Source organism: Cebus imitator, unplaced genomic scaffold (assembly GCF_001604975.1).
Source record: "Cebus imitator isolate Cc_AM_T3 unplaced genomic scaffold, Cebus_imitator-1.0 Scaffold267, whole genome shotgun sequence".
Taxonomy (NCBI): domain Eukaryota; kingdom Metazoa; phylum Chordata; class Mammalia; order Primates; family Cebidae; genus Cebus; species Cebus imitator.
Genome location: NW_016107582.1, coordinates 2,871,091 through 2,893,708, shown reverse-complemented (window position 1 = coordinate 2,893,708; position 22,618 = coordinate 2,871,091). Strand labels below are relative to the sequence as shown.

Sequence of the window (22,618 nt, the reverse complement as noted above, 5' to 3'; positions counted from 1 at the left end):
CAGAGTGCTGGGATTACAGTTGTGGGCCACCACACCTGGCCATAAGAGACCTTTAGAGATTCTGTAGGTCAGCCATTAATTTTGCAGGAAAGTATGACCCATTGAGGCATTTGCCAGAATTACATAGCTACTTTTGACAGAACCAGGACTAAATTTTGAGTCATCAAAACTTCTATTTTAGTGCCCTTTTTAATTTTAAAATGCTCTTTCACTAGCAGTCCTTTAAATATATAGGTGGATAGTTTTCATTCATGGGTTAAAAGTAGTCTGTGGTTTTCCCAGTTTTTATAGGACTCATTAAGGTAGAGATAATTTGTTGGAATCATTTTATGAAAATATAGAGGAATATTTTGGCTTATAGAATAAGATGTTCTTCCTCTTCGCTTTCAGAAAAGTGCACTTTCTTTGATGTTACTTATTTTATACTCCAGAATTATGGAGAAGCAAGCCCCATTCCTACTGGCCAAGTGATGAGAAGGAGAACTGAAGGCCAGAGAGACTTAATTGATTCACTAAAGAACATTCATGTTAGGATTATTGAATACTAAAACAAAGCATTTATTTCAGTTAATACTGGCAGCATTTATGGCATAAAATAAACCAGATACAGTCTATTTTACTTTGTGTCTGAAGTAAAATAGACACACTATTGGAGAAAACACACATACTATATAAAAATCAATATATGCTTTCTGTTTAATATTGGCAAAAGTAGGAAGGATAACATCCAAATATTTTTTTCCAGAGGTGTGTGATGCCTCTGCTATTGTGGCAAAACATTCACAACCGAGTCCAGAGCCTCACAGTCCTACTGAACCTCCTGCATGGGGCAGCAGTATTGTGAAAGTTCCATCTGGTATATTTGATATCAACAGCAGGAAATGTAGCACTGGTGAGTCTTTACATTTTGGTTATTAAATACTTAAAATATACTTCTATACACACATATGTATCTTAAATGACATTAAATTGTTTACCTAGTTGTAATGAACATGCTAAAGAGCCAGAAGGGACTTTCGAATTCTATAAATAGGCTAAAGAAATTGAAATATTTTTACTTAAATGTGTTTGACTTTTAAAAGGAGTATTTGGTATATTTAGTTGTTATTTGGAATACCCTTTCCTGTTGTGGTGACTGTTCTCCATTTGGCCACTGTTTCTCATTGTGGATAATGAGAGAGTGTACTTGTAGGGCTTCCTGTATGCATCATGAGCAGAGAGGCAGTGATGTGATCAAATCCCAGAGGGCTTATGAATGGCAGGCTAATTCCTATCAGTGAAGGGAAGTGGAAGACAAAGATTCACATCATTTCCCCTCTACACAGATATGCCAGTGGGGCTTTAGTTTTGGCCATTGTTATAGGTACCCCAAGCCACTTCTTATTTGTGATTGTAATAAATAACTCTGCGTGCATGACTCCCATGAAAGTGGTTTTCTACTTTCATTTATGTTGTAGGCCTTCCAAGAGTCTTATGGCACACATATAAGTATATGATTTTTGGTTTTTTTTTGAGATGGAATCGTTGCTCAGGCTGGAGTGCAGTGGTGGGATCTCAGCTCACTGCAGCCTCCACCTCCCGGGTTCAAGCAATTCTCTGCCTCAGCCTCCCAAGTATCTGGGATTACAGGCACCGCCACCACGCCTGGCTAGTTTTTGTATTTTTAGTAGAGACAGGGTTTCACCATTCTGGCCAGGCTGGTCTTGAATTCCTGACCTCCTGATCTACTCGCCTCAGTTTTCCAGAGTGCTGGGATTACAGGTGTGAGCCACTGCACCTGACCTCTAAGTATATGATTTTAAAAGACAATGAAATTGACCTGCATCCTTTGCTGTTCATTAGCGGTGGCTACAGTTCACTTTTCTAAAGTTGACTCTCTTGTCTGAAAATGTATCTATTGTGTGACTTTACAGAAATTAGTTCAGATTCTTAAACCAATATAAAAGCACTCCTTGTTCTTAAAGTCTTTTCTCTTTGTATTTACTGTGACTCCAAGTTTCACTCACTACATTTTTGGGTAGTGCTCAAGAGATGGGGCTAGAGGTTTTTTGAGAAAATAATTGAAAAACACATTGCAGATCCCATTTTCCTAACCTCTTGATAGCAAAGATGCTGGGGAAATAGAGTGAAGAGTTTTCTTCATCACAGGCTTAGAATCCTGTAAGAATATTGAACTGGACATGGTCTGTGGACTTTTGTGTTACTTTCCCTTTTAACTTACCTTATTTTCCTGTTAAGAATGAAGGGCAAGGATAATGGGACTTTTGTCAATATAGCGAATATTTTTTAAATTGAATAAAATATGCTGTTAAATTCCTGGAAGTACTATAAAAACCAGTAATATTTGCAAAGATTTGTTTCTCAAATATTGGGAACAGCCTTTAAAGCAGGTACATATTTTGAGTTGTAAAATAGGTTAGTTTAATTCCCATTAAGGCTTAAAAAGAATATCTCTAAATGCTTATTCTGATTAATTGATATAAATATGATTATTAGTACTAACTTGAAAGATTAAAAAGAACCTTGAAATCAATCTTGAGGTTTAAAAGATCTTATCTAAGACAGCCTTCTTCCTTGAAGCTCCCAGACATTATGCTTTTTAACACAACATATGATGTGACTACAGTAAAAGGCACTGATAAAAAGAAAACAAAGGAAAGTAAACACAAATGAGAATCCTAAATATGAAATTTTCAGGCTGCTACACAGTTTTTGAGACAGGTCTCACTGTGTCACTTAGGCTGGAGTATAGTGGCACAGTCATGTCTCACTGCAGCCTCGACTTCCTGGGCTCAAGCAATCGAGGATTCTCCTGCCTCAGTCCCCCAAGTAGCTGGGATTACAGGTGAGTGGCACCACGCCTGGCTAATTTTTCTATTTTTTTTGTGGAGACAGGGTTTCACCATTTTGCCCAGGCTGATCTTGAGCTCCTGAGCTCAGGTGATCCACCTGCCTCAGCTTCCCAAATTGCCGGGATTACAGGTGTGAGCCACTGGGCCTGGCCTGACCCTAACTTAAACAAAACAAAACAAAACAAAAAAAGAAAGAAGAAAATTTTTTTCTTATAGTTCTAGGGACTGTAAAGTCCAGGATTAGGGTGTTAGCATGGTGAGTTCTGCAGAGGGCCCTCTTCCAGGTTGCAGACTGCTAGCTTCTTATTGTATCCTCGCACAGCAGAGAAGGAGAGAGCTCTCAGGGTTTTCTTCTAGAAGGGCTCTAATCCCATTGATCAGGGTTCCACTTTCATGATCAAATTATCTTTCAAAGGCCCTGTCTCCTAATAACTGTCTCATTGGGGATTAGGATTTCAACATGTGGATTTTGGGGGACACAAACATTCAGTCTGTAACAGGTAGACTTAAGTTCTAATAATGATTCAAATAGGAAATAATAGCTTTTGGTCTTGGAGTGAAGCAAATTACATGGTAGCAAAGAGCAGAAGTCTGCTTGCTTCTTCCAAAGCTGAGGGAAGCCTCTATGGCCACTAGCATGTTTTTGCTTTACCTGATCAAATAAGACCAACTTCTGTGAAGGCTGAGATTATTTCTGTTTTATTTGCTTTTGTATTCTTAGCACCTCATATAGTGGATATTAGTAGGTGTTTAGATATTTGTTGAAGAAGTGGATATATCTGGATTATTTTTTAACCACTCAGATTTTATCAGCCTTTTTTTTTTTTTTTTTGGTGGAGACAAGAGCCTCAAACCGTCACAGTTGCCTAGGCTGGAGTGCTGTGGCATAATCTCAGCTTACTGCAACCTCTGCCTCCGGGGTTCAAGTGATTCTCCTGTCTCAGCCTCCTGAGTAGCTGGGATTACAGGTGCCTGCCACCAGGCCCAGCTAATTTTTTGTATTTTTAGTAGTGACGGGGTTTCACCGTGTTGGCCAGGCCAGTCTCAAACTTCTTACCTCCTGATTTGCCTGCCTCAGCCTCCCAAAGTGCTGTGATTACAGGCATGAGCTACCACGCCCAGCCAGCTTTCTTAGATTTGCCAGCGCTAAGCATTCCATTCCAGATTCTTTTACTTTACAGTAGTAGGGCTGTGAGTATAGCAAATATACAATTCCTCTACAATTACAAATTTGCTTTTTGTAGAGTAGATTCCTAGCAAGTATTTGTTGAATGGGTACAAAACTAAGATGTAAGAGATTCTTTCTTTTTCTGTGTTTTAGTGAACAACACAGACATATCCATCTATCATATATTGCATGATTTGTTTTTTTAAATGGGTGTTTATATACATACAGGATGAAAGACAGGTTATACATTAAAATGGTTTAAATAGCTTTTCCAGGGTACTTTTTAAAAAATACCTTCTTTATAGCCTCTGAATTTTCTAGGTCTTTTATTCTGTGTATATGTCACATTTGTAATCAGGAAAACAGTGAACATTTTAATAAAAGTTAGCTTGGAAAATAGAGATTCATTGTTAATATTTTTGCTTTCACTTTTAGGTAGTATATCAAATGTGCTGTTTTCTACTCAAGATCCAGTAGAAGATGCAGTCTTTGGTGAAGCTACTAATCTCAAGAAGAATGGTGTTAGAGCAGAAAAAAGACAAAAGCATTTTCCTGAGAGGAGTTGTAGTTTTAGTTCTGAAAGTCGAGCAGGAATGTTGCTTAAGAAGAGTAGTCTGGATTTGAATTCAAGTGAAATGGCTATCATGATGGGAGCAGATGCCAAGATTCTCACAGCAGCATTGACATGCCCTAAGACTTCTCCACTTCATAACGCAAGAACCCATAGCTTTGAGAATGTTAGCTGTCACCTACCTGATAGTAGGACTTGTGTGTCTGAAAGCACTTGGAATCCTGGGCACAGATCACCTGTGGTGCCAGAGATACTTGAGGAAAGCCAAGAACTCCTTGAGCCTGTGGTTGATGACATAGCTAAAACTACTGCAACAGAGGATACGTATGAGAGTCTACTCAGTGATAGTGCCAGTAATCAGTCCACAGACTTGAAAATAGGATCCAGAGATCTGAAGAATAAGAGAAGTAGTTTATATGGTATTGCTAAGGTGGTTGAGAGGGAAGATGTTGAAACCGGACTAGATCCTTTGTCTCTTTTAGCCACTGAATGTACAGGGGAAAAAACTCCTGATTCTGAAGATAAGTTATTTTCTCCAGTTATTGCACGTAATCTGGCTGATGAAATAGAAAGCTATATGAACCTAAAAAGCCCCCTAGGTAGTAAATCTTCTAGTATGGAATTACACGGAGAGGAAAACAGGGAGTCTGGCATGACTGCTACATTTATTCATGCTCTAGAGAGGAGATCAAGCCTACCTTTAGATCACGGTTCACCAGCACAGGAAAATCCTGAAAGTGAAAAGAGCTCACCTGCAGTGTCCAGGTCTAAAACTTTTGCTGGGCGTTTCAAGCAGCAAACTCCCTCTCGAACTCATAAAGAACGTTCAACTTCTTTGTCAGCGCTAGTGCGTTCTTCACCGCATGGCTCACTGGGTTCTGTAGTAAATTCTTTGTCAGGATTAAAGCTGGATAATATACTCTCAGGGCCCAAGATAGATGTCCTAAAATCTGGCATGAAACAAGCAGCGACAGTAGCCAGTAAGATGTGGGTAGCTGTTGCATCTGCCTACAGCTACTCAGATGATGAGGTAAGAAAGCTTGATGTGTGTAGTCTATCTGCTATTGGAATGTTTATAGTATCTTTCTAGAAATATATGTATTATTATTAAGAGATTTCTGTGCCCAGGCTGGAGTGCAGCGGCGTGATCTTGGCTTCCTTGCAACCTCTGTCTCCTAGGTTTGAGCGATTCTTCTGCCTCACCCTCCTGAGTAGCTGGGACTACAGGGTTGTGCCACCAAGCCTGGCTAATTTTTGTATTTTTGGTAGAGACAAAGTTTTGCCATGTTGGCCAGGCTGGTCTTAAACTCCTGACCTCAGGTGATCCACCCTTATCGGCCTCCCAAAGTGCTGGGATTATAGGCATGAGCCACTTTTCCTGGCTGATTTCTGATAACTTTGGTTTTTATATTTTGTATAGTCTATCTGATACTGGAGTGTCTGTATATCTTTTTAAAAATATGTGAGGGATTATTAATAGAGTTCTGGTAACTTTGGTTTTCATATTTTAAAATTATGCATATTTGGTTTCTTTCTTGAAGTAACTTGAACATACATGTAAAGAAGTTGATAATGTAGAAATAGAATATCAGGATTACTTTATAATTCCATAGACTAGTCTAAACTAAAACATTGTTTATTTTTTTGAAACTTCTAATGATTAGCGTTTGAAGTTAATAAAAATGCCATATTATATTTGTGTAGCAATCACTTTTAAAATAATTTTTACCTATGTAATCTCCTTAATACATGTGAAGTCAAGCTGCAGCTTAATCCATAGATTTCATACTACATGATAAACATAATTGTCTTAAAAAAGCATTATAAATAGAGTAGTTAATCATTAGATCTTTTGATGAAAATGAAAGTGGGCAAATTTTGCTTGTTTTACAGAAAAAAATGGAAATGTCACCTTGTATGCAAAGAATTGTATAATATTTGAGTACTTTAGTAGAAAAGGCAGATATCTATATGTTGCTGTCATTTTTTAACAGTATGTCCTAGGTACTGTTATAAGCTATATGTCTATTTTATATATGAATATATACAAACATGGTATTTAATTTTCATAGCAACTCCATGAGGATGATACTATGGTTATCCTGATTTTGTAGATGATATATGAAATTCAGAGAGGCTAATTAGCTTCCCAAGATGACATAACTAGGGAATGGTGGAACTATGATTTGAAGTCTGGGAGATTGGCTCCAGAGTCCAGGCTCTTACTGTAGAAGCAGTATCTCAGGAGAAGATACCAAAGAGCAATATATGAAAAGAGGTTCATGTTGGGGGCTATCCAGGAAAAAAAACCAAAGCAGGTGATATGTAAGTTGGGATTTGAAGGATACATTTGACATTTGGGGTTAAAGCTGTAAGAAGATTGTCAGAAGAGTATATCTGAAAGAATAATGTGAAATGGCATGAAAGCTTAAAATATCATACACTTTCAAGATAATCAATTTCAGGTTATTAAAGGTCTAAATCAGAATTAGAGACATGGGAAAAGAAATTAGACAAATAAGACTTTTATACCATTTGAAGGAAAACTTTATAGGCAAAATAATAATTGAATTAAAATTGTAGTATTGGGCATTATAAATTAACTATTTTGTATTTAAAGAGCTTATCAAATCAGTCAAGGGAAGGCAAAATAAAATAGCTTCCAAAGTGTCTTAACCTGGCATTATGAGGAAAAAAAAAAGTGTATCATTTTATTTTATTTTTATTTTATTTTTTGAGATAGGGGCTTGCTTTGTTACCCAGGCTGGAGTACAGTGGCACAGACATGGCTTACTGTAGCCTTGACCTCCTGGGCTCAAGCAGTCCTCCTGCCTCAGCCTCCTGATTGCTCCACCATGCCTTCTAATTTTTTATTTTTTGTAAAGATAGGGTCTTGCCATGTTGCCCAGGCTGGTCTTGAACTTCTGGGCTCAAGTGTTCCTAGGTCTCCCAAAGTGCTGATATTACAGCCATGAGCCAATGCACCCGGCCTTCATTTTATTTTTGAAATTTTATCGAAGTTGGGTATGAGGAGTCATGCGTCTAATCCCAGCCCTTTTGGAGGTTGAGGTGGGCAGATTGCTTGAGCCCAGGAGTTTGAGAGTAACCTCGGCAACATGGCAAAACCCTATCTATACTACAAATACAAAAATTAACTGGGCATGGTGGCATGCACCTGTAGTGCCAGCTACCCTGGAAGATGAGGTGGGAGGATAGCTTGAGCCCAGGAGGCAGAGGTTGCAGTGATAGGAGGTCACACCACTGCATTCCAGCCTGGGTGACAGAGACCTTATCTCCCCTCTCCCGCCCCCCAAAAAATTATCTGTTAAAAATAAAAATACATTCCACAGGGTTATTTGAACTTGGAGTATATGACACTGTAAGTTCCAAGTCACCGTGGATCTGATCTTGTCTTTTCATTGTTGTAGTAGCCCTGGCACCAGTAAGCAATACCTGGCAAAAGACAAATAGTATATACTTAATAAATATTTACAAATAAAAGAATGAATAAAAAGCCTATAAAATGTTTATAACTCATCCAGAGTTTAAGGAAATAATTAGAGGTATATATAAAAATAGAGGAATTTACCAATGTAATTTATATAATATTTGAAACATTTTGAATGTTTAAGCAACAGGGGAGTTAGTAAGTATGTAATAGTGTATCAGTAAAACAAATGAGTTCACAGGGGTTTAAATAATTAGAAGAAAATTTACTGACACTAAAATAGTTATATAAGAAGTACAAGTTAACAATATTCTAATTTGTAAAGATTTATTATATGATTTTATATGTATATTTTAAATGACTAGAAGGCTATATATCAAGATTTTGATTTTATTCGCTGACTGTTGGTGTCAAATGTTTTTTCTTCCTTGTTTTACTTAACTGTATTTAATTTTTAAAAATCATTTAACATGATTTTTATAACAAGGAAGACACAAATCTTTTATTTTTACAGCAGAAAACCTGATTATTGAAATGTTTTTCCATCTAAAGCTTCAACAATCACTTATGTAGTTAAGAACTACAGTGTTTGAAACTTTATTCATGTTTTGTGCCTCTAATATTGATATTTGTTATTCTGAACATTCATATTCCCAGCAGAAATGATCACAACAGCCTTATTTGAAACAACTCATATTATCCATATTTTCAGATTACATAATTAAAATTTAGAGAAGTTTAGTAATTTCTGTAAGGTTACATACCTAATAAATAGTGATGAAGAAGGTCATAACCTGGCTGGCTGACTCAGAAGCCCCTACTCTGCTTGCACTGGGATCCTCAATTCCATTGGAGACAGTGAGCTCCCTAGAATACTGTTATTTTATACAATTGAATATTGAGACACACCCAGACCTCCCACATGCACCTGAGGCACAACATGATCTTTCTTAAAGTATTGTTGTTTATGGCTTGAGTGTCTTAGAGTGTGGAAGGGAAGTTCCAATTCATGGTTTTGAAAAATGGGGGGATAATTTGTTTAAGGATTATAGAGTTTTCTGAAAAGGGTAGAGTGAGTATGTTCCCATTGGAGAAGGTATTATTTATGTATGTGGAATTTTATTTTTTTCAATTAAAGGAAGAAACTAGTAGAGACTACAGCTTTCCAGCTGGCCTCGAAGACCATATTTTGGGGGAGAATATGTCACCTAACACAAGTATCTCAGGGTTGGTCCCCAGTGAACTTACCCAGAGCAACACAAGCCTTGGCAGTAGCAGCAGTAGTGGAGATGTAGGAAAACTGCATTATCCAACAGGTATGGGGAAGGATTTTCCTTTCTTTGTTTGCTTCATAATAGTCTTTGCTTTCTTTTTTTAAAAAATTATTTTTATTTAAAAAAATTTTTTTTTAAGAGACAGGATTTTGTCATGTTGCCCAGGCTGGTCTCAAACTCCTGGGCTCAAGCAGACTGCCTGCCCCTGCCTCCCAAAGTGCTGGGATTACAGGTGTGAGCCACAGAACCTGGCCTGTCTTCACTTACTTTAATTTAGATGCCTGTAACTTCCCTGCTCCCCAACAAGCCCCATTTGTTGAGATGACTGAGACATTTTTAATACTAGCTGCCTTACCATCTATTCTGATCTTGCATGATTTATAACTACTGTGATCACCTACTGCCTTTGCTTTTGGTTGTATATATTTGTGGGCTATATCGTTAGTTCTCAAACTGTGGCATGCATCAGAATAATCTGGGGAAATTGTTTTAAAATATATGCAAATGTCCAAGCCTCACGCTAAAACTTCTGAGACTGAATTTGTGAGGTGGAGCCTTGGGATGTGTATTTTTTAAGCAGCTCTCTCTGGGTGAATCAGACATATACAAGAGTTTGAGAATCCCTAGGCTGTGTCATTGAATTTTCTTTCTCCATATTACTTTTTTTTTTTTCTTTTTTCTTTTTTCTTTTTTTTTGAGTCGGAGTTTCGCTCTTGTCACCCAGGCTGGAGTGCAATGGCGCAATCTCGGCTCACCGCAACCTCCGCCTCCTGGGTTCAGGCAATTCTCCTGCCTCAGCCTCCTGAGTAGCTGGGATTACAGGCACGCGTCACCATGCGCAGCTAATTTTTTGTAGTTTTAGTAGAGATGGGGTTTCACCATGTTGACCAGGATGGTCTCGATCTCTTGACCTCATGATCCACCCGCCTTGGCCTCCCAAAGTGCTGGGATTACAGGCGTGAGCCACCGCGCCCGGCCGTCCATATTACTTTTTAAAATTATAATTCTTTTCTTTTTCTTTGACTTTTTATTATAAAAATTTCAAATGTCTGGGCCGGGTGCGGTGGCTCACACCTGTAATTCTAGCACTTTGGAAGGCCGAGGCGCATAGATTGCCTGGGCTCAGGAGTTCGAGACCAACCTGGGCAACACATTGAAACCCTGTCACTACTAAAATACAAAAAAAATTGGCTAGCTGTGGCAGCGTGCACCTGTAATCCCAGCTACTTGGGAGGCTGAGGCAGGAGAATCGCTTGAACCTGGGAGGCAGAGGTTGCAGTGAGTCGAGATCATGCCATTTGTACTCCAGCCTGGGTGACAGAGCAAGACTCCATCTCAAAAAAAAAAAAAAAAAAAAATTCAAATGTCCTGAAAGTTGAAAGAATTGCATAATGAACGATCATGTATTTTCCAACTAGATTTAATTAAGTATTGTTAACTTTATGTATGCATACATTTTTATATTGAGCCAATTGAAAAACGTTTGCAGACTTTATGATATGTCTCCCCTAAATACTTTGGCATACATTTTCAAAAAACAGGGTCATTCCTTGTGTAAGGTTTTATGATGTTTATTCCTTTGTAGGTGAAGTTCCATTTCCAAGAGGTATGAAAGGACAAGACCTTGAAAAATCAGATCATGGTTCTTCTCAAAATACCAGCATGTCTAGCATCTATCAGAATTGTGCAATGGAGGTAAAAGTTCTATATTCAGTTCATGATAAAGTAGCTGTAAGCATATTTTTATTTCAGATTGGCATTTAACAGGATTCTATTATACCCTTGGGGACAGTATATATAATAAAGTAAGTCATTTTGTTGAATTTGTTTGATGTCCTATTTAAAATAATGAACTGGTAGTTTACCTGTGAAATAATAGAACTGTTAAAAATTCCAAATTTGATAAATGGAATAAATAAAATCCCATTATCTCAAGAAAATTCCTGTTAAGATTAATTTTTATTAGAGGTTCTCAGTGTCTGCATTTTTCTGTTTTTAGGTTTTGATGTCCAGTTGTTCACAGTGTACCACTTGTGGAGCTTTAGTCTATGATGAAGAAATTATGGCTGGATGGACAGCAGATGATTCAAATTTGAATACAACTTGTCCATTCTGCAAAAGCAATTTCTTGCCTCTTCTCAATATAGAATTCAAAGATTTGAGAGGTTCTGCAAGGTTAGTATTATAAAAGCTCCCTCAAGAAATAAGCACCCCCAAAAGAAATGAGTTCTGGGAGAAGAGTGAAATATTCATGGTATGCTCCAGGTCTGCCTTCCTATCTTTCCTTCGCTTTCAGTATTTGAGTACGAATACTAGTAATGTGGGAGCCTACTTTTCCATTTTATTTAAAGTAGGATTATCAGCCAGGTGCCATGGCTGATGCCTGTAATCTCAACATTTTGGGAGGCCCAGGTGGGATGATTTCTTGAGGTCAGGAGTTTAAGACCAGCCTGGGCAACATGGCAAGACCCTGTGTCTACAAAAAAATTTTTTTTAATTGGCTGGGCATGGGAGTCTGCACCTGTGGTTGCAGCTACTAGAAAGGCTGAGACAGGAGGATTGCATGAACCCAGGAGTTTGAAACTGCTTTGAGCATGTAATTTAAAAGAAGCAAAGGGGGAAGAAAAGGCTTCAACTCTTCTCTTATCACTTGCACTTCCTGGCAGTGTTCTGTGCAGTGAAATTACCAAATTCTAGGCAATAGAAAGGAGACTAGCTGATCTATAATCAGACATTCAATAATTGAGAGTTTGGTAACACTATGCTGACCTAAGGGATTATACTGTTTGTTTTATGGAACAAATTGAACTTTTTATTATTTTCTGTCTTTAGCTGCTTTAAAAAAAATACATTGCTGGGTACAGTGGCTCACGCCTGTGATCGTAGCACTTTGGGAGGCCAAGGCAGTGAGATTGTCAGAGCTCAGGAGTTTGAGACCAGCCTGGGCAACATGGTGAAACCCCGTCTCTACTAAAATACAAAAAAATTAGCCAGGTGTGGTGGCGTGCGCCTGTAGTCCCAGCTACTCAGGAGGCTGTGCCAGGAGAATTGCTTGAACCTGGGAGGTGGAGGTTGCAGTGAGCCGAGATTGCGCCACTGTACTCCAGCTTGGGCGACAGAGCGAGATTCTGTCTCCAAAAAAAAAAAAAAGTACATTTAGACCTGGTGCGATGGCGCACACCTGCAATCCCAATACTTTGGGAGGGCAAGGCAGGTGGATCACTTGATGTCAGGAGTTTAAGATCAGCCTGGGCAACATGGCAAATCCCCATTTCTACAAAAAGTACAAAAAAGGTTAGCCAGACATGGTGGCACATGCCTGTAGTCTCAGGTACTCAGGAGACTGAGGTAAGAGAATGGTTTGAACCCAGGAGGTGGAGGTTGCAGTGAGCTGAGATCATGCCACTGCACTCTAGCCTGGGCTACAGAGTGAGACTCCATCTCAAAAACAAACAAACAAAAACATTTAATTGTAGAGGTGTTTCTTCTCTGTTTTTCTTTTAGCTTCAGGCATGGGGGTAAGTCAAATCATACTGTTTAATTCCTGACACACTATCATCTTTGGCCTGTGCAAGGGCCTTCTTGTATTTATTCTCCTTTCCCCATTCCCATCCTCATTCACTTATTCTACAAAGACACTGACTCTGCTAAGTGTGATATATATCTCAATTTATTTATTTTTATTACTCAGTTTAAAATCTGAGTTACTATGTGTATATCTGGTTTATGCCTGTTCTCCTACAGTAACTTAATATGTCTTTGTAGTTATCCATTATTCTAGTGTTAGATACTTCAATTGCTATCAGTTCTCTATTACAACAAACGTCACTGTGGTAATGCAGTGCACTGCACAATACGTATCCCCTTTTGGACTTGTGAAGTAGTTTCTCTCAGAAATAATCCTTGGAGTGAGATCATTTTTATACATGATTTTAGTAAACACAAAATATTGCTTCCCAGATGGCTACACTCCCACAAGAAGTAGTACTCAAGAATTCTCATTCTTTATCTTTTCTTTTCTTTTTTTTTTTGGAGATGGAGTCTTACTCTGTTGCCAGGCTAGAGTGCAGTGGCATGATTTTGGCTCAGTGCAACCTCCGCCTCCTGGGTTCAAGCAATTCTCCTACCTCAGCCTCCCAAGTAGCTGGAACTGACTACAGGCATGTGCCACCACGCCCAGCTTATTTTTGTATTTGTAGTAGGGATGGGGTTTCACCATGTTGGCCAGGATGGCCTCGATCTCTTGACCTCATGATCTGCCCGCCTCGGCCTCCCAGAAATTCTCATTTCTATATGGCCTTACCAGCATTTGGTATTATCACTTTTTAAATTTTGGCAGTTTGAATACTGACAGATTTGAGTGTCTCTTAATTATTTTGTTATTCTAGAATTTTTTTTTTGGAGACAGAGTTTCACTCATGTTGCCCAGGCTGGAGTGTAATGGCGCAATATCGGCTTACTGCAACTTCTGCCTCCTGGGTTGAAGCAATTCTCCTGACTCAGGCTTCTGAGTAGGTGGGATTACAGGTGTCCTCCACGCCCAGCTAATTTTTGTATTTTTAGTAGAGACAGGGTTTCGCCATGTTAGCCAGGCTGGTCTCGAACTCCTGACCTTAGGTGATCACCCCACACCTTGGCCTCCCAAAGTGCTGAGATTACAGGCTTTAGCTACTGCACCTGGCCTATTCTAGCATTTTCTGTGAATTGCCTCCTTATATTCATTGCCTATTTTTCTATTTGTTTCTTTTTCCTGTTGATTTGACTTGAATATTATTGATACTAATATTTTGAAGAGAAAGCATTGATTTTGATTTCATTATCCATTAATTTTTTACCTTGCAATTTGTACTTTTGGAATCTTGCTTTAAAAGTTATTCCCTATACCTAGAATGTGAAAGTTTTCTCCTTGAACATTTCTGCTTATATTTTACTTTTGATATTTAGGTCTTTAATATATCTGGATTTTACTTTTTATATATGATGGTAGAGATCCAGCTTTTATTTTTCTTCCATATAAAAATCCAGTTATCCCAATATTATCTACTAAATAACCGATCCTTTTCTCACTGATATGTGGTGTCACCTTTATCATATTTCAGTTCCCATGTATACCTCATTTCGTTCTGTATTTTCTTGCTGTTTTTCTTAATGCCATATTTTTTTTGTCGGTTGGTCTTTGTGTTATATCTGGTTAGTAGGTTGAGTTCCTGCTCTAGGATTTTATTGTTATTATATTTTGTGTGCTTACTCTTTCCTATGAATTCTTAGATTGTTTGAGGTCTTCAAAAAATACACAAACACAGACATACACACAACTAGAGTTTTCCTTGAGATTGCATTAGATTTATAGATTAACGTGGGAAAAATGGACTTTTCTAATATTATTGTCTTATCTATGAGCCTGGTATATCTCTGTATTTTTTTTTTTTCAGATCTTCTTTTATGTCCTTTAACACAGGTTTAAATTATTCTCTGTAAGTCCTATCCTTTTTTGTTGAGTTAATTGTGTTTTTAAGCTATTGTGACAAGCATTTTATTTTATATTTTTCAAATTGGGTATAAAGGAGCATTATTAAGTCTGTCCCCTGAATATGTTGTTATAGAAAATTTCAAGCTTACAACAAAGTTTAAAAGTTTTTTTCTTTTTTTTTTTTTTTTTTGGAGACGGAGTTTCGCTCTTGTTACCCAGGCTGGAGTGCAATGGCGCGATCTCGGCTCACCGCAACCTCCGCCTCCTGGGTTCAGGCAATTCTCCTGCCTCAGCCTCCTGAGTAGCTGGGATTACAGGCACGCACCACCATGCCCAGCTTATTTTTGTATTTTTAGTAGAGACAGGGTTTCACCATGTTGACCAGGATGGTCTTGATCTCTTGACCTCGTGATCCACCCGCCTCGGCCTCCCAAAGTGCTGGGATTACAGGCTTGAGCCACGGCGCCCGGCCTAAAAGTTTTCTTCAATGAACACCCAAATATCTCTACCCCTACGTCCTTCAATTTACACTTTACTATACTTAGTCTATCACCTGTCTGTCTCTCCACCAATCTGTCTTAAATTTTTACTCATTTGAAGGTAAGATAGAGATATTAATACATTTCTCCCCCAAAGACTTTGGTATGCATATCATTAACTAGAGCTCATTATTTATTGACAGATTTCTTTCTTTTGAGATAAATTGTTACACAGCAAAATGTACAAATCTTAAAACATTCCATTTGAAGAATAAATGCATGCATTTGTGCAAAAATTAAACCCTTAGAAAACATTACCATTACCTCAGAAAATTCTCGAATGTTCCTTGCAAGGCCCTTCCCTCCCTGAGTCTCCACCCAAAAAGAGAAGGAGAGAGATAAGATGGAAATAAAACAATGAACAGAGAAGAAATGACTAGAAACAAGATGGAGATTTATAAGTGATAAAAAGGGGCATTATAAGCAATATAGATGAATATATCTTAAAATGCTGCTGCTGCAGCTCTTTACTTTTTTTTTTTTTAAGTCAGGAAATGAATAAAATATTTTGCTTCCCCTCTTCCTTCCTAGTTTTCTTTAGTGGTTCTCAAAAATGGAAAAATCTTTTATTGGACTACTTCCAGCCTTTTATTTGAAAGGTTTACCATAGGAGGGGAAGATAACAGGAATGTGAGAGAGAGAGAGAGTTTGTGTGTGTGTTTGAAATGGGCAGCATTTTCCTTCTGGAATATATATAATTTTATTAATGATTCCTTTATCCATAAAATGATTCTAAATATGATAGAATTTAGAAGACTAGAGGATTGTTAAAGGCTCTTTCCCCCCGCTTTTCCATGTGTAGCTTTTTCCTGAAACCAAGTACTTCTGGTGACAGTTTACAAAGTGGAAGCATTCCACTGGCAAATGAATCCTTGGAGCACAAACCTGTATCCAGTTTAGCAGAACCTGACTTGATCAACTTTATGGATTTACCAAAACATAACCAGACCATAACTGAAGAAACAGGCTCTGCAGTTGAACCAAGGTATCAAAGAGTACAGAGACTTCTTTATATAATAAGAAATGGGGTACCCTTGTAAAAATTCTGTCTCTAAAGACAACGTGACTCATGTGAGCATAAGTTTCTAGCATTTAAAAGTACATCCTAACTTTTTATTACCATGTAGTGTTTAAAGAACTAATGAATGAATCTGATGATAAACCATTTTTGAACTGAGTTTAATATTTTATAGTAGTCTTTTGCAAAATAAACTTCTCAACAGTAAAATATTCCCCTTTAATGTAGTCATTGCCAATTTTCAGAGGAGAAATACTATTTTCTGTGAAATGTACACTTGACCTTTAACTACTAATTGAATCAAACATTTATTGAGACTCTATTGTATGCTAAACATTATGCTAAGCTCTAAAAATAAAAAAGTAAATATGATTGGGACTCTCTCCTTAGGTGGATCACAGCCCAGTAGAGATTAAATACTTGTCAGTGTCTTTACATACTTATTTGCATGTAGCATACTTCTAGGTAATTTTGTTTAATAAAGATGAAATAATATTTGAGTAAAGCAACTGAATGGGTACTTGTCTTTTTAAAGTAATACCTGTATATGTACAATATGTCATCTTCCCACCCCTCACCAGAACTGTCTACACCATCTTGTTTTTCTGACCAGTTATACAAAACTGCCTGAAGAAAATGCAGTTCTTACAAGGTGGCACTGAATTCTTCTTAGATATATTTAGTAGGCTCGTGGTCCATTGCAGAAAATACTCTAGCTCTACAGATTTAGACTGTTTTTCAACATGAACATAGCATTTCTTCTACATTTTTTTTAAAGTGATGAAATAAAGAGAGCCAGTGGAGATGTCCAAACTATGAAAATTTCATCTGTGCCTAATAGTTTATCAAAGCGAAATGTATCTTTGACTCGAAGTCACAGTGTTGGAGGCCCCTTGCAGAATATTGACTTTACCCAGCGACCGTTTCATGGCATTTCAACAGTTAGTCTTCCAAACAGTCTGCAGGAAGTTGTGGTATGTAACAACATTGTAATTTTACTGCATACACATCTAAGTATATAGTAGAATGTTATAAACTCTTCTGTAGTAGACTTTTTAAAATTACATGAAAAGTGATAGATTAGGATTTTTCCGTAAACAAATAGCTTTATTGTGGAGAATTTCGAATATGTACAAAAAGAAACAATATAATAAGTCCCTTGACCCATCATCTAGCTTGGATAATTTTCAGTGTATAGCCATTCTTCTTTTATGTATACTCTCATTCAGTTCTCTTTTTTTTTGAGATTATTTTGAAGCAAATTTCAAACATCACAATTCTGTTAGTAAATATTTCAGTATGTGTACCTAAATGATGACTTTAGGAAAATGTAACTACACTGCTTCTATCATACAAAAAAACTCCCAAATAATATTATCAAGTTATTTAGTCAGTTCAAATTTCTGATTGTCTCAAAAATGTCAAATGCATATGTGTGTGTATATGTGTGGTTTGTAGCTTGAGGAATCAGCATCAAATAAAGTCCATTTATTACAGTTGGTTGGTATGGTTTTTAGTCTTTTTGAATCTGTAGATTCTTTTTTCCCTTTGCAATTTATTTGTTGGTAAAACTGGTTAGAGTATAGTTTCCTATAATCCAGATTTTGCTGATTGCAATGATAAAAGTTGGATTTGTATCCAGAACCTCGATCAGATTTGGGGGTTTTGTTTTATTGTTCATTTGCTTGTTTATTTTTATAAGACAATTTCATCAGTGGTGATATGTTCCTCGCATCAGGAGACACAAACATTAGTAGCTATTAATGCCTTAATAACTAGATAAAATAATTTATTAGGAGCTATAAAATGATAATAGTCTAATTCTGTCATTTCTTTTTTATAGTAAGGAATACCTTATAAACAGAAACTTCCCCTGCTTCAGCCTCCCTAGTAACTGGAAGTACAGGCACATACCACCGTGCCTTAAACATTTATCCTTAAATCTATTGCTGTTTTTATCCTTGTTGGTTCTTATATTATTCTCTTTGGTCAGCTAGAAGCCTCTACAAGTTAACTTATTAGTCCTTTTGACACAACTCTAGTAGTTTTTTTGTAATCTTTAAAAAGCTTTCTTGCTTTCTTATATAACAAGATGTTTCATGCTTATGTTATATATATTCTTACCCAGACCTAGAATCAGTCGTTTCTCTAAGAAACTGTGGGTCAATTTAGAGGGAAATGATTTTGGAGACCACAGTGTAGGCATGAGGGGGACTCACTGTTAATGAGAGAGTTTTAAACATTTTATCCTGATTATAATATGCATAACTCAAAAAGTCTAGGTTAGGTTTTTTTTTCGTTTCTTATTTCATTTGAATTTTTAAAATACTATTTCTTTAATTCCTTCAGTTTTTGTTGCAATCAGTTGTAAAAGTGAGTTAAGTCAACAAAGAATGTTAATACGAAAGATTGGCCCATCAGTTTAGAGTTGTAGGAGGAAGATAATATCACACAGTTTTTATACACATATTACTATAAATCATCTGAAATGCAAATATTTCTTATAAAAATTGAAAAAAAGTCTAATACATTCAGGCCATTGCTCTCAATGTGATAGAGAGTATGTTTTAAAGAGCCTGTTGATTAATTTTCTTTTGTAATGATTTAACTTAACAGTATTTAAGTATTTTCTTTTTTAGGTTTTCATTCATTAGGGTATTCTGCATGTAGCAATGGTCCTGAAATAACTGGTAGCAATAATCCTGAAGTAACTGATTTAAAAAGAATAGAGAGGCATTATCTCATTGAGAAGTACTCTTGAGCATGCAGATTTAAACAGATAATATTAATTTCTTTTTGTATTTTTTTGAAGGATCCTTTAGGAAAAAGGCCCAATCCTCTCCCTGTTTCTGTGCCCTACTTGAGTCCTCTAGTGCTTCGCAAAGAACTTGAGTCTTTGCTAGAAAATGAGGGTGATCAGGTGATTCATACATCTTCTTTCATCAATCAACATCCAATCATTTTCTGGAACCTCGTTTGGTATTTCAGACGTTTGGACCTTCCTAGTAACTTGCCAGGACTTATCCTCACATCTGAACATTGTAATGAAGGTGTACAGGTAGGGTGCCAACTTTTATACTTACATTACATTAGTATTGGGTAGATGAGACTTAACTTCAAGCTCCTGAAAGTATACAACAACAGTAGCTTAATAAGACAAGTTTATTTCTCTCTCACTTAAAAGTTTGGTTAAGCAGTCCTGGAATTGTAAAGTGTTAGAAGCCTAAAATCTGTCTATATTTTTGCTTAGCTATGCATAACCCTCATTTCCAAGTTGTGCTTCTGGTCCAGGATGGCTGATTCCCTCCAAACTATCACATCCACTTTTTATCCAGCAGTTAGGAGAAAAATGGATGGAGGGGAGAGTATGTCTTCTTTCTTAAGGGACAGCTCCTGGAGTTGTAGATAATATTTCCACATATATTTTCTTGGCCTGAATTCAGTTATTAGGTCGTATCTATCTACAAGGGTAGCTAGAAAAGGTAGCTTTTATTCTTTTTTTTCTACTTCTTCTTTTTGCCCAGGCTGGAGTGCAATGGTACGATCTTGGCTCACTGCAACCTCCTTTTCCCGGGTTCAAGTGATTCTCCTGCCTCAGCCTCCTGAGTAGCTGGGATTATAGGCACCCACAACCACACCTGGCTAATTTTTGTATTTTTAGTAGAGACAGGGTTTCACTATGTTGGCCAGGCTGATCTCGAACTCCTGACCTCAGGTGGTCCACCCGCCTCAGCCTCCCAAATTGCTGGGATTATAGGTGTGAGCCACTGTGCTGGGCTGGTAGCTGTTATTCTTAACTGTTCTATTCCCAGCTGCAATTCTCAGAGCAATTTAAAAATTCAAATGAAATAATATGAGTACTTATTTGAAAGGACTCATATTATCCATATTTTTGAGATGTTATAATTAAAAGTTAGAGTAATTTAGTAATTTCTGTAAGGTGACATACCTAATAGGTGATGGAGCGGAGAGCCAAAGTCACAATCTGGCTGTTTGATTTATAAGCCCCTATTCTACTTATACTGGGATCCTGATTCCATTAGAGACAGTGAGCTCCTAGAATGCTTTATTTTATAGTTTTTTTGTTTATTTCTTTTTTGAGACGGATTCCCACTGTCACCCAGGCTGGCATACAGTGGTGTGATCTTAGCTCACTGCCATCTCCACTTCCCAGATTCAAGCAATTCTCCTGCTTCAGCCTCCTGAGTAGTTGGGATTACAGGCATCTACCACCACGCCTGGCTAATTTTTATATTTTTGGTAGATATGGAGTTTCACCATGTTGGCCAGGCTGGTCTCAAACTCTTGACCTCAGGTGATCCACCTGCCTCGGCCTCCCAAAGTGCTGGGATTACAGGTGTGAGCTACCGCGCCCGGCCTATTTTATAATGTTGAATATTGATGGACAGTCAGACCCCAAACATACACCTGGTATAAAATAAATTCTTTCCTTGAAGTACTATAAACTCTAGTTTGACTCATTTATTTTAAGTAATAGTAGACAAAACAAAATTATTTGGTAAGGTAGTAGAAACTCTTGCTCTTTGACCTTAAAATTTGCTGTAATCGTGATTAATCTTTCTGTAACTGTTGTCCGAGTTAGCAAATTGTCTCCCATTCTTTAAAAGTTACACCAAGAGGCCGGGCGCGGTGGCTCACACCTGTAATCCCAGCACTTTGGGAGGCCGAGGCACGTGGATCACGAGGTCAAGAGATCGAGACCATCCTGGTCAACATGGTGAAACCCCGTCTCTACTAAAAATACAAAAAATCAGCTGGGCCTGGTGGCACGTGCCTGTAATCCCAGCTACTCAGGAGGCTGAGGCAGGAGAATTGCCTGAACCCAGGAGGCGGAGGTTGCGGTGAGCTGAGATCGTGCCATTGCACTCCAGCCTGGGTAACAAGAGCGAAACTCCGTCTCAAAAAAAAAAGAAAGTTACACCAAGAAACCTTTACTTCAAAAAATAATAATAACATTTGTAATCAGACATTAATAAAAATTAAAATTTTGTCTCTGAATTTTAGGTCCAGAATTTTAAAAGGACTCAATCTGTGTATATAACCAAGCTTCACTAGATTCACTGGTAATTGTTATTCTTGGGATACTAATATTTTCTTTTGATCTCTTTTAGCTTCCTCTGTCATCTCTGTCCCAGGATAGCAAACTTGTATATATTCAGCTGTTATGGGATAATATCAACCTTCACCAGGAACCAAGAGAACCTCTGTATGTCTCATGGAGGAATTTTAGTAAGTAAAATAGAATTAAAGACATAACAGCCGGGAGTGGTGGCTCACACCTGTAATGCCATCACTTTTGGAGGCCCAGGTGGGTGGGTCACTTGAGGCCAGGAGTTGGAGACCAGCCTGGCCAACATGGGGAAACTCTGTCTCTACTAAAAATACAAAACTTAGCTAGGTGTGGTGGCGGGCACCTGTAGTACCAGCTACTCTGGAGGCTGAGGCACGAGAATTGCTTGAACCCGGGCAGCGGAGGTTGTAGTGAGCCGAGGTCACTACAGGCTGCACTCCAGCCTGGGTGTCAGAGGAAGACTGTGTCTCAAACAAAACAAAACAAAGAATTAAAGACATAAAATACTCAAAACGGAAAAAAGAAAAATACTCAAAACGGAAACAACTGAAGCATGCATCCATAGATGACTGGATAAGCAAATTGTGGCACAGTCCGTTCATGTTGTAGGATATTGTTCCATGATAAATAATGGGCTGCTGGGGGGAAAAAAGGAACAGAATTAAGCTAAATTTCCCTAGAGTTAAATAGAGAAAAGCAAATTATTTTACTTTTATTTTAAAATTTTTAATTAATTCAAAATAATTTGAAATTATAAAAAAAGTACACACGAAAATGAATAAGTGATTTGCTATTGTACTGACCCGTTTTTAACTGTGACTGGTCTCAACTGAGTTGAGTAATTTTTTTTGGTGATTTTTTTTTATCAAGTAAGAGTTTGGTTGGGTATTTTGAGATTAAATTCTATGTAGCAGAAGAGTAATTTAGATTTATTGGTATAAGATCCTAAGTTCAGGCCGGGCGCGGTGGCTCACGCCTGTAATCCTAGCACTTTGGGAGGCCGAGGCGGGTGGATCACGAGGTCAAGAGATCGAGACCATCCTGGTCAACAAGGTGAAACCTCGTCTCTACTAAAAAAATACAAAAAATTAGCTGGGCATGATGGTGCGTGCCTGTAGTCCCAGCGACTCGGGAGGCTGAGGCAGGAGAATTGCCTAAACCCAGGAGGCGGAGGTTGCGGTGAGCC

The 22,618-nt window shown here is 37.8% G+C and overlaps 1 protein-coding gene across 1 annotated transcript in view; it reads left to right on the top strand.

The window, feature by feature from the left end:
* Nucleotides 1-22,618, top strand: part of DENND4C (DENN domain containing 4C) — an 87,816-nt gene that overhangs the window by 55,727 nt on the left and 9,471 nt on the right. Inside the window, exons 19-27 of the mRNA XM_037728516.1 lie at nucleotides 746-892; nucleotides 4,456-5,621; nucleotides 9,178-9,355; nucleotides 10,899-11,008; nucleotides 11,313-11,488; nucleotides 16,125-16,307; nucleotides 17,119-17,314; nucleotides 19,153-19,398; nucleotides 21,473-21,590. Coding sequence (XP_037584444.1) covers nucleotides 746-892; nucleotides 4,456-5,621; nucleotides 9,178-9,355; nucleotides 10,899-11,008; nucleotides 11,313-11,488; nucleotides 16,125-16,307; nucleotides 17,119-17,314; nucleotides 19,153-19,398; nucleotides 21,473-21,590 — 2,520 coding nt within the window. The remainder of the gene's footprint in view (nucleotides 1-745; nucleotides 893-4,455; nucleotides 5,622-9,177; nucleotides 9,356-10,898; nucleotides 11,009-11,312; nucleotides 11,489-16,124; nucleotides 16,308-17,118; nucleotides 17,315-19,152; nucleotides 19,399-21,472; nucleotides 21,591-22,618) is intronic.